This window comes from Lytechinus variegatus, chromosome 6 (genome assembly GCF_018143015.1).
Source record: "Lytechinus variegatus isolate NC3 chromosome 6, Lvar_3.0, whole genome shotgun sequence".
NCBI lineage: Eukaryota > Metazoa > Echinodermata > Echinoidea > Temnopleuroida > Toxopneustidae > Lytechinus > Lytechinus variegatus.
In genome coordinates this window covers 30,190,611-30,203,274 of record NC_054745.1, presented here as the reverse complement: position 1 = coordinate 30,203,274, position 12,664 = coordinate 30,190,611, and the positions used below count along the sequence as shown (strand labels likewise).

At 35.2% G+C, this 12,664-nt stretch overlaps 1 protein-coding gene across 5 annotated transcripts in view; it reads left to right on the top strand.

The window, feature by feature from the left end:
• Positions 1 to 6,764, top strand: part of LOC121417345 (sorting nexin-33-like) — a 67,663-nt gene extending 60,899 nt beyond the window's left edge. For all 5 annotated transcript variants that reach the window (XM_041611021.1, XM_041611023.1, XM_041611022.1 and 2 more), the window contains 3 exons: positions 1,134 to 1,300; positions 3,165 to 3,279; positions 4,801 to 6,764. In XM_041611021.1, coding sequence (XP_041466955.1) covers positions 1,134 to 1,300; positions 3,165 to 3,279; positions 4,801 to 4,946 — 428 coding nt within the window. In that variant the 3' untranslated portion in view covers positions 4,947 to 6,764. The remainder of the gene's footprint in view (positions 1 to 1,133; positions 1,301 to 3,164; positions 3,280 to 4,800) is intronic.
• Positions 6,765 to 12,664: the final 5,900 nt, after the last annotated feature.

Here is a 12,664-nt window from a genome sequence, read left to right as displayed (position 1 = left end):
CAATTCAGCACCTTTATTATGCCATTGCGAAGTTCTACCTAAAGACCTAACACATACAGTAGCACAACACCATCCATGTACAGTGTGTCTAAAAAATACAAACCTTTGAAATGGCTGCTAAATAAATAAAATATACACATACACACACACACGCACACATATCACTATTTGGATGGGAGAAGGCTTCTACTTTATGCTACATGGAAAGGTACATGTAAGAAACTGAACTTTCAAATCAGACTAAAAGGTTTATTGGCTTAGTAATATATTTTCCTTTGTGGCACCTATTTCAAAAGTATATACATTTTTTTATTGAGACCCACTGTATTTTTGGACAGTTTTTCAACTTGATAACAGTTGGTAGGGAACAACATTGCATTAAATGTCCTGCCCTGCTTTTTAATACCAGACGCAGGAATGATGTTGTTATTCATGAACAAAATCTGTTCGACCATACTATAAATATACCAAAATGGACTGACACGATGCCATATGCTAAGGTCTGGCCAAATTTGGGTTGTTTTGCCCCATTTTGTTTGCCATAAACATAACTGAATTGGACAGATCTCTAAATTTCCTCCACTATTTTTAAAATTGATTAATTGAATAGCGCCATCTTTTGGTTAGATTGATAAATATTGCCCCATGAAAGAGACTTCCCCTTTGCAATTTTAATATACATGTATCTTGTTTTTTCCAAAATGAAGGTTTCTTATTTAATCATGAAGGCATTTTGTTTTTCTTGACAGATAATATTATCCTGCTATTTCAACCTTATTTTCTTTCTCAAAGTTTTCTTCTGGGTAATACATTAGGACTATTAAGCAAAGCTGTGAAATATGTGGCACATTGACACTGCAAAATAAACTACCAGTAACAAAGAGCAAGTTATGCTACATTTGCAACATTACCATTGAAGAAAATTGATAAAACAATTACTGCAAGATGCCTCTTTTTTCTATTACCGCTTCTGAATAAAATGCAAAATTCTGCCATTTTTATCTTCTTTTTTTCCCCCAACCAATTTGTTTTTCTCTGTGTATTAAGTTGATTAAATAAAACTGGCCAGATACCTTTTTTTTCTATTTCTGCTTCTCATTGCCCCAAAACTACTTCTACATTTTCGTTTTTAGAATCCGTTCAACTGACGGAAGCACTCAACTTCACCGGAAAGACGTACGAGGAGATCGGACAGCTGTTCTACGAGCAACCAAAATACGACCTTCATCCGTTTGAAGATTTCTTGAAGGAATATGGCGGAATGATGTCATGCTTTCCAGATATGATACACTTTCACAAGGTTTGACTTTTTTTTTTACTTTGTCAGAATAAGAAATAACATTGTTTCCAATTTGATCATTTTCATTTGTTTTTCTTTGGCCATTTGCTGACTGTTGATTCAGAAACTATTGACGTGAGGGGCTATCGCCTCTCTGTGATCAAACCAATCTCATTGGCTCAAATTCACAAAGGTGGTTTTGAAAACCCAAGGTTGAGTCCATGGTTTATGCAGATTTCCTAAATAAATGACGCTTATTTTACCGGGTATAATGAAAAATGTCCAATCCTGATGCACGCTTTTGTCACAGTGCGCCAAATTGACGCCTGTTGCCGTGGTTATCCACGCTATTTTATTAATGAGTCCACTGTTTTGAATGAGTCCACCCTTCAAACAGTGGACTCATGAATAAAATAGCGTATCTAACCATGGTAACAGGTGTCAATTTGGCGCACTGTGACGAAAGCGCGCATGAGCATTGGACATGTTTTAAACACGCGCCCGATACGCGGTAAATTAAGCGTAATTTATACAGGAAATCTGCATAAACAATGGATTCAACCGTGAGGTTTCAAAACCACCCTTGTGAATTCGGCCTTAATGATTGACATGTGCTTTAATAGTAAAGATTATTGAAGCCAGCCTGTGTTGAAATATTGTTCATTACGACCGGGTGTACTTTGTGGAATGCCCTTGTAAAGGTTTGGTCAGTTTGTTTTGGAACTCAGTTTTATTTATTGTGTATGTGTTTTGATGTAAAGGCATATTTAAGACTAGAGAACACCATCCAGTGGTTCTTATTTCTCATCATCAAACCTAAGTTTAACTTTCGTCTAAATTAGAATTTTAGACCGCACTTCTATGGGTTGCTGGGTTCACAACACTTCTTCCCAATTCGTGGCAAATATAATATATATATTTACATTCATTATCATTTTTTTTCATATTCTGATTTCACGAGTCCAATTATCTTTTTTGACAACTTTTTGCTGCGAGATAAGATTGATTTATTATGGGTGAATGAGTTGACAACTGGGAGTCTATAAAAGTATGGTCTTAGTTAACCCAGGATTAACTAAACCATGGCTATCAGAATGTTCGTTATTTTACTTCTATTTCAGTATTCCTAGTATCTATTTTTTGAGGGGTCCACATTCTACAAGCTTTGCTTTTCAGTGGACCCCTCCATTCTTCTTATTATATATAATTGTATTGACTTAATTATATTTCAACTTGACATGAATGTTAATTTATATTTAAATCACTTATGGAATATGTTTATCATTTTTTTTCAATATTGAATTTTGTTCATGCTTTTATTTAAATCTATCTTGTATTATGTTGAAGAATGAAAAATAAATTGAATTGAATTGAATTTGGTTCAGTGACATTTGCTCTGGCGACAATTGCTCCGGCGACAATTGCTCCGCTGTAAATTCCACACTAATGGAATGTCAACCCTGGATTAGGCAGTATACCCTATCCTAAACCTAACAGTGTTGTGGCTCAGTGGATAAGTCTCCGGACTGTGAACCACAAGGACCGGGGTTCAAATCCCACCGCAGCACTAGCGTCCTTTGGCAAGGCGTTTATCTACATTTGCCACTCTCGACCCAGGTGTAGTAAATGGGTACCCGGTAGGAAGAAATTCCTTGGAATGCTCGATGCGCCCGATCAGGGTAGCCGTGCTAAAGCCGGGGTAATAGTATGCAGCGCTTAGAAACATTTGTATTAAGCGCTATATAAATGTTGCATATTATTATTATTATAAACCCTATTGCAACCCTTACCAACATCTTAGATGAAATAAATTGTCGCAGGAGCAAATGTCGTATCAGCAGAATACCATCCAATGTGTTTTTTGTTTTGTGTTTTGACGCAACAGCACACGATACAGACGGTTAAAGAATGTCAGAAGCAGCGAGAAGAACAGAAGATGGATTTTGAGGAAGCCGAGGCCGTCAAGCGACGAGCTGATGTCATCTCTTATGCAATGATGGGTAAGAAATGTGATATTCACAATGGCAATTTGATATTCACAATGGAAGTTTGATATCACCACAATGGAAGTTTGATATTCACAATGGAAATTTGATATTCACAATGGAAATTTGATATTCACAATGGAATTGTGATATTCACAATGGAAATGTGATATTCACAATGGAAATTTGATCTTCACAATGGAAATTAGATATTCACAATGGAAGTTTGATCTTCACAATGGAAATTTGATATTCACAATGGAAATTTGATATTTACAATGGAAATTTGATATTCACAATGGAAATTTGATATTCACAATGGAAATTTGATATTCACAATGGAAATTTGATATTCACAATGGAAATGTGATATTCACAATGGAAATGTGATATTCACAATGGAAATGTGATATTCACAATGGAAATTTGATATTCACAATGGAAATTTGATATTCACAATGGAAATTTGATATTCACAATGGGAGTTTGATATTCACAATGGAAATTTGATATTCACAATGGAAGTTTGATATTCACAATAGAGGTCTTTAATTTTCACAGCCTAGCCCCCTGATGGAGATTATTCATATTCCCTTTAAAGAAAAATATTCCTTGTATCGCATCCCAATTGTCTTGACATTCTTTTAGACTACTACATAAAAAGTCATTTGTGTATCAATGACTACTACTATTTTGTAATATTGTTATGTTTGATGATACTTGTCTAGTTAACCTAACTGACCCGTTACCAAATCCTTGTACATGCTTTAACCCTAAAAAGCCTCCCCCTTAACATTTTTCACAATAAATCCGCGGTGCGTAAATTTTCAACTGCTCCGCTGGCTGACTTTTTAATTTCAAATCTCGTGCAACTTTTGAGACCAATTTGCGATGCCCGAGTACGGGATTAGGAAATTAAGTAACATTATGTAAGTGCATGTCAAACCCAAAACTGCTCAAAAAAATGAATTCATGTACAAATCCAATGCAAATTGTGTATTTAGGCAAAATTCATAAATGTATCATTATTTCTACGTTTATTGATTAAATTTAATCAATTTTGTCTTGTTTATGATCAAAATTAAGTCTGCAACAATTTCCATCGAAAAACAATATAAAACAAATAGGCGAAAAAACACAGAAATACGTAGGAAATTAAAAAAACAAAATACCTGAGAAAAAAATTGCATTACCCAATTTTTTTTAAGTACATTTCATCAGGATCCTACAAAGAGTCTGTGAATAAAAAGTTAGCAGTTTTGAGGCAGTATGATATTTGATTAGAGTAAATGTTTTATTTGATGAATAAATTAGTATAATTCTTGAAATGAAAAATCTTATTTAAAAAAAATAACCGTACAGCCTTGTAGATTATATTGCACACTAAATGCACCATTGTGCAAATTTTTACGTAGCTCGCACGATCGAAGGCCGAGATCTCAGGGGGGGTCCCTGGCTCTGAGATGGATCCAAATAACCTGGCTTTTTTAGGATTAAATTATCCAGATAGATTTTTTTTTCTTTTGTTTTATTCAGCGGAGGTGAACCACTTTCATCGGGAGCGTGTAGAAGACTTTAAGTGGATGATGCAAGTCTACTTGAAGGAACAAATCAAATTTTACAAGAGCCTCACGATCAAGCTGGAAGAGGCCCTTCAAAAGTACGACGAACTTGATCGGTAAAACCATCTCAAATATCTCACGCAAGAAAGGAATGAACTTATAGCGACAGACCCGGAGTGCTTCGGTCTGTGGCGGAACTCGCTCGCTCGCTTGCTCGCATGCCATGGTGTTAACTCTTGATACTTTCATCTATCATTCAATCATTAAACGGATGACACAACAGAGAATATACTGCCTTGATCAGGATGGAGGGATGTATAACTCGGACAGAACCAGATGAGGAACCGTGCCATTAAGCCCAGGGGGGTGTTTCACAAAGATTCGAGCATGACTTCGAGCCGTACCGAAATGCCGACGCATGCACGATACGAAACGCGCAATCTTATTGATCGATTCGCCGTAGTGCGCATTCTCATGGCATGATCTGACCAATGCGGTGATGTCTTGTATACCGCACGTAACTAGGCATTTTAGTCATACTGAACTCTTTGTGAATCACCCCCCAAATTTATGAAATCTGGGCCCTGTTGCATAAAAATGACGATAATGGTAAGTGTGCCATTTGGTGCTAACTACCATGGTAACACTGATAAACAGCCAATCAAAATCCAGGATTCCATGAAAGATACATGTACCATTGCATGGCAAAGCTACACGTACCGTCATGGTAACCTTTATGTAGAGGGATCCTGGGCTGGGCCTGTGAGTTATCCGTAAAGTTATGAATGATTTTGCGCAAAACTAATACTTACCCTTTCAATTTGTGCATTAAGTCATGCTTTAGACTTACTGACCAGCTTTAAGAAAAGCTTGAAGCCTGAAAATATCAACTATTATAATTTACGTTTGTTATTTTCAGTTTAAGTTTATTGGAGAAGATATATATATACATATTTCAATACAACTGGATATTGTATACATTTTTTTATGATATCGCCGTCACAGTAACTTCTTCACATGGATCTAAACTCTTGATTTGCGATCTTCTCGATTTTCTATAATCACTGATTCATGGCTTTTTCAGTGTTTGAAATGTTTTTTGAGGATCCATCCTTCTGAATATTTGAAGATGGTATGTTAAAGCATGTGTGGGATTTAACCCATACCCCCCCTTCCCCCCCAAAAAAAGTAATTGTTGTGAATTTGCCTATTTTAGTAACTTCTGTAGGAATTCGGCGGCACAGCTATCTACCAAATTATCGTACAACATATTACGTAAGGAACTTTTTTTATTTTAGTTAATCAGTCATGCCGCTACAGTTGTTGACCTTATAGACAGTAATTACTCTCAGGTCCTTTTTGGTTAAAGTGTAGGCAATAGCTGAGTGGGGACTTGAACTAATAACCTCGTAATCATGAGTCAGATGCTCTAACCACTAGACCACATGGCCGTCATCTTGGATTACTGTAAATACTCTCGGGTCCTTTTGTGGTTTAAGTTTAGGCAATAGTCGACTGGGGATTTGAACTTGCAACCTCGTAATCATGAGTCAGATGCTCTAACCATTAGACCACATGACCGTCATCTTGGATTACTGTAAATCCATATTATTTCACAAGAATCTGTTGAAGTATCCAAACACTGCCATGACGTAATAGTCACCAGAGTACTTAAACCACTCCAATGCCTTCGACTCTAGCCTACTTCTCAAAAATTAAATTGTAACCCGCGGAAAAAGAATGACTCATTTCTGAGGAGCTAATTTCTCTAATTTTTACTATATGAATACCAAATTAGTATCTTGGCCTTTTGCAGAGAACATTCTTCGGCAACTTATGTTTGGTTTAGGGATGGTAGCGACCCGTAACACAAAGGTTAGCGATTAATCGTACGCTTGATTTTCGTGATGGATTGTACCTTGTAGACAATGCAATCAGTCGTCGAAAAAAATGTGCTACGGTCATTGCTAAGCTTTGTGTTAAAGAAAACCAAAATACAAGGAGAAAATCAATCTTATCAGAAAGAATAAAATGAGAGAAGCAACCTAAAACTTGTTTTATCAAAATGGGTTATAGGATAAGCGATTTATGGATGTTTGAAAACTCTTGTTGTACTTTCTATGGGGATCCTCAAATTTGCAAACATGCTTAAAAATAGCTGATGTTGTGGACAACTCTCCATTTGTTTTGTACACTGATTTTCTTCATTATCTTTCAAATTGCATCTTGCCTCCTTCTGAGCACAACATGTGTCATGGGACAATGCAATTGTAATGAAACTAAGTTTATTTTATAGGGTCTTGCCTTTTGTACAAGCTTTGCTTTTTCGGCAAGACCCTCAGTTTTACTTTAAAATACAAATGTCATATTAGGTTTTTTTTATTTATTGAATTGTGTTCCTTAAGTCTAAGATAAGGTTGTATATATTTTATTATGTTTTTCAGTGTTTTCGACCTTGTCATGTTATATTTATCATACTTATGTTGTGAAACGGAAATTAATAAAATAAAATCAAATCAAATCACACCACATGTGTCAAGGTCAGGAGGAGAGGATGTAAAATATGTAAAGACACAGGGAAAATCTGAAAATTTGTGTACAAAACAAATAGAGAGTTGTCAACAAAATCAGCCATTTTGAAGCACATTTGCCAATTTGAGGATCCCCATAGAAAGTACAACAAAACTTTTTAAATGTCAATAACTTGCTTAATTCATAACCAATTTTCACAACCCTTGTTTTAAATTGTTCCTCTCGGTTTACTCTTTCCAATAAGATTGCTCCTCTTCTTGGGTTTTGGTTTCCTTTAACGGATAACAGGTCACATATTTCACACAATCTAGAAGATGATGCTGAGCTATGCAGCGTCATTATCCAGTTTCATGAGATTGGTTTCATGCACAAGTTCTATAGCACATTTACTGGCAGCCAATCAAATTGAAGCATTTTAGTAGCTTTAAACTAATATTGCAAATTTATTATCATGACATGTTTCATGGAAACGGGGCCTCATTTGTGAACTAGGCGGTTCCATACCAGCATTTCAATTCCAATTCAGGTTTTCTACGGCATCAACGAGCTTTCAATTTTGTACCATTGTTGAAACCAATTTCTACATGAGTCAGGCGAAAACAAACTACCTTTTTTTCTTATGAAAAGAAATTAATTTAGAATATCCGTGTGCTGTTTTATAATGCCTTGTGGCTTAAGTTACTCTGAAATCCCTGGTTTAGTGTGGTATACACTTTAATTTGTTAATCTGTTTGAGTTGGAAATGAAAAAGAATAAATTCAACCAATCTAATTGGTAAAGGCTGTCCTATCCTATGTGGCTTAAAATTTAACTTAAATTCTCAGTAAGGTGCGATATATACACATCACCATACATGTATGTCCAACATCACTGTCAGGATAGATGCTTTGAGTTACGGTCAGTACTGGCGGGTGTTTCATAAAGCTGTTCGCAAGTTAAGAGCGACTGTAAGAATGACTGGTGATCCTTTCTTATGGTAAATGGTATAGTCATTGGCAATGGTTCAGCGTGTGAGAAGGGTTCACCAGTCGTTCTTAAAGCTTGTGTATAGTTTTGGTAAATCCACCAAAATGCACCTATCACTATTCCAATTCATTGCTAGCTAATATGAATGGATATGCCCTTTAACAGTTATGATGTGGAGGATATGAAATGAAAATGTGTTTTACAGGATAAATTTTGCGATTTTACATGGAAATTTAACTTGATCGGGTCACCCGATCAAATTAAAATATCTGTGTGTTTTTGTATTTCAATTAAATCCTATTCCAAATCATGGAATGGGCTGAAACTTTCAAGATATGTTCTTTGTCTGTAACTTTTGGATATCTAATCACTAAATTTATAAGATAAGTGCTTGAATGCCCATTTTTTTAAATTTAAAACAAGCATCGCCGAGAGAGGGCGCTATATATCCAAGATTTGAATATTTGAAATTTTCTCAGAGAAGTGCAGTTGGAAAAATATCTAACGGCCTCTACGCTTCAGTAAGACTGTCATATTAGATGATATTCGATTATCAATCACATTATTGACCCTTTACCAAAGCTATACACAGGCTTTAAAGTCACTCTTAACTTATGAAACGGCCCCCAGGTCCATATTCTCAAGTCAGGTTTAACTTAAACCATGGTCTAAGTCTGGTCTCAAATTATGGGGAGCTAAAAGCTTCACAATTTTGCTTATATTGTATATTTCTTATATATACTATTTCGAATCCCTTTGCTCTCATAATAAAGAAAATATTTCAGTTATCATTCTAAGAAAGTTCTGAATGATTTTAGTGTCAGTAAGAGTCAATAAATTGACGGTGTACTAATAGAGATTTGTGCCCCAATTGGCACTCCATAGTTAACTGTAACTTTAAACCAGGGTTTAATTTAAACCCGAGTTCAGAATACCGGCCTTTGAGATAGCATGTCCATGCCATTGATCACCCGCTAACACGACTTAACTTATCAGATACCGTTTGTTCGTTGGCACTTTAAAGTGACTTAAATCATACTTAACCCTTTCTGAAACAGCTCCCCCGATATATGCAGGTATCCATTTTGACAGATAGCAGGGTGGATATTTATGGAGAATGCCAGTAAATCAAAGATTTTACTTTCAACATGTCAATACCACAATATTGTGATATTGCCTATGCACATCAGTATAAGGCCTTATCAACCCCCGTTCATAAACTCCACAAAATACCGCTTCGTAATACTAGTATTATTTCAGTATTGCTGTATATGTACATGTAAAAATATAGAATTATATAAATATAGTTATAAAAAGGGGGCCACCTTATTATAGCTGTAACCTATACAGCCAATTTAGGTTATCTACCAAATGCTGAGTAGGCCTATCCATGAACATTACAACCAAAATCATAGCTTACTTGGTATTGATCACATGGGTGATTGTTTAACATGTTAAACATAAGGGGTGCCATAGTCTGGTGGTTAAGATTGCACAATGAGAGGCCAAGATCTGCAGGGGGGGAGTCAAATTACCCCCCCCCCTTCCTGTAGATCCTGGTCTAAAATAGCCCAGTTAAATTAGGGTTAAAAGATGAGACACTATAAATAAACCCCCCATAATCATGAGCATACACAGTGTTGGAGCGGATGATATAACATTCATTATCGATGAAAAAAATAATTGTATGAGTACATATAGTTATTAAAGTGATTCAAATATGAAATGATATAGATATTATATTTTTACAATGAAATCTTTAACATGATATACAAATTGTTTATGTAGATTAGAGCATGTGTACAAAAGGCATAGGTTTTCATTTCCAGTGTTCTAGTGTTAAGACAGATTGCTTCTCAGGGTGTTAGTGTTAGTGAATTAATTGCCCCTTTGTATTGTATTATCTGTTACACCTGGTGCTATGTTTAACACCCAACACCAAATCCTTTGTTTCATACAGATAAACATGTATGTGCTTCTGCAGTGTTAGACTTTAAGTGTTAATTCAGCCATCTCCCTTTGCATTATTTTTAAACACATGATACACTGCTAACACCTAACACCAAATGAATCGATACAAATGTTGGCTTGGTTTTTCCTCCTATTTGGGTCACTAATTTGAAAGGGAAAGTACATTAATTTCTTTATGAAATTTATGAAGAAATTTATAAAATAATCTTTGTTTCTTGAAACTTAACGAAATAGTTCTTTTTTAACCTTGTATTTGAATCAACTAACCAGCTCTGGGGCACTACCAATGTCGATGAAATGCGCAAAAATGTCAACAAAATACAAAATTATTTTTGTTTTCCCCGAAATATTGCACATTTGTCATGAAATGAGTGAAATTTCTTTGGCCAGATCATTGTTTGCATGAATATTTTTGTAACTCTTAAGTCGAAAGTAAGATACATATAGATTTCTAATCAATTCTAAGATGAATTTCATTTCATAACATAAGTAAAAATCAGAATTTGGGAGTCAAATTACAAAGCATTTGCTGATGCACACACACACACAGACTATTACCCAATATTGTTCTGGTAATAATTAAAATATTGATTAAATAGTATATCCAGACATGCCAATCGTTCTCTTTTTAGAGTATTTGTTCCTCTTTTTTGCTACGTATACACCAATACTATTTTTGTATGATTCGTTACTGTTTTTAATTAATTTCCAATCATGGAGTATGTATTATGTGACACAAGCGCCGGTCCGACGGTCCCAGAACGGTAAAAATCACTGTCGGGCCGGTAACTTGTTGCATGAAAAGAACAAATAAATTCTTGCCTATGAGCACATGCTTAAAAGGGTGAATTATCAAGTTTTCAAGTAGAGTAATTTCACATGTTTTTCACCGATCTCACTGCAACAGGCTGGCGATTGTTACTTTGAGACAGTTTTTTTTAAATATTCAAAAATACTCTTTTTTTAAATACTCAAAAATACTTTTTTCCTTCTAAAAATACTTTTTTTTGTTATAGAAGGTTGACAGGTGTATATATCTGGTTTATATTGCTTTCAGTATATTCCAATGCTGTAACTTCATCGCAAAGTTTTCATACCACAAACATTTTTACATGAAGTTTTCGGTACATGTTTCTTATAGAATGAAAAGAATGGACACTTCGTTCTAATCCAAGAATAGCTATTACATTTTGTTATTATCTAATGATTGTTCTTTCATGCCTTTATTTCGAGGTCGTGGTATTGTAAATCATTTTGCATTGTGATGTTATAAATGCTGTGCTGCTTCTCCCATTGTGACATCACTTATTTCAAGTACAGTTCTCACTGAAATTTATCAATTCATCTCTTTGCATTGTGATGTCACCCTATCTCTACTATGACATCACCAATTTCTATTGTGACATCATGCCTATTCATTATTACATCATTCTGTTATCATGTTCCTTGCCTAAGTTCATATAGATGTATACATGTAGATTATGTTCCATTCATTAGGAGATATATATTCTTTCCTATGCAAAGATGCGTAAAGGCCACCGCACACCTTACGACTGTTCGCGATCCGATTTTGGAGCAAATCACATTTTGCTCATTTTCTGAAAATGTGAATGGAACATATTATATTTGAGGTTAGAATTAATCAAATGAATACTAATATAACCATTTTGAAAGATTGCAAGCCTTTATTTTGGAGTAAGGGCCAAATTAGTTTCAAATCGTAGCCCATCGTACGAATGCTATGACGTCATTATGACTAGATATTACATTCGCTTTTATTCTGAGAAGGATGATATCATAGTCATAGATTTGAACATATGTATTCGTACGGTGATTTCGAGCATTACACAGTGAGATATTCCAAGTCTCAATGTTAGCACCAAATTTTATTACGTTTTATTCTGAAATCGGGTCGCAGACCAGTCGTAAGGTGTGCGGTCGCCTTTAGATAGATAATGATAATAACTCTATTGTTCTTGTGTTCATTTGAAACACCGTGCACACCAGACTTTATATCACTTTCATTCGGCATTCAAATAGAGCATTAGTAGAATTATTACATGTGTTGTAGATAATATCATGGTTAGGCTTTATTGAAATATCCTTTGTGTTCCTTTTTGTACACGTATGTCTTATTTCTCTCTATTTTTTGTTAGTCTGTACAAAAAGAATCAAGTAAATCATTCTTGCTTCTCTTCACCTTCAACCAACAAGTTATGTTGGGTCACGTCTCATTTCATCAGTTACAAATGTCGGACATCGTTCATAGATATGCCCTTAGCCGATCAGAATACATGGTTACTGCGCATTTCATTGGCTTGTCATCGATAACAAGCTTTTATGCAAACGGGGCATGGGTCATCTGAAAT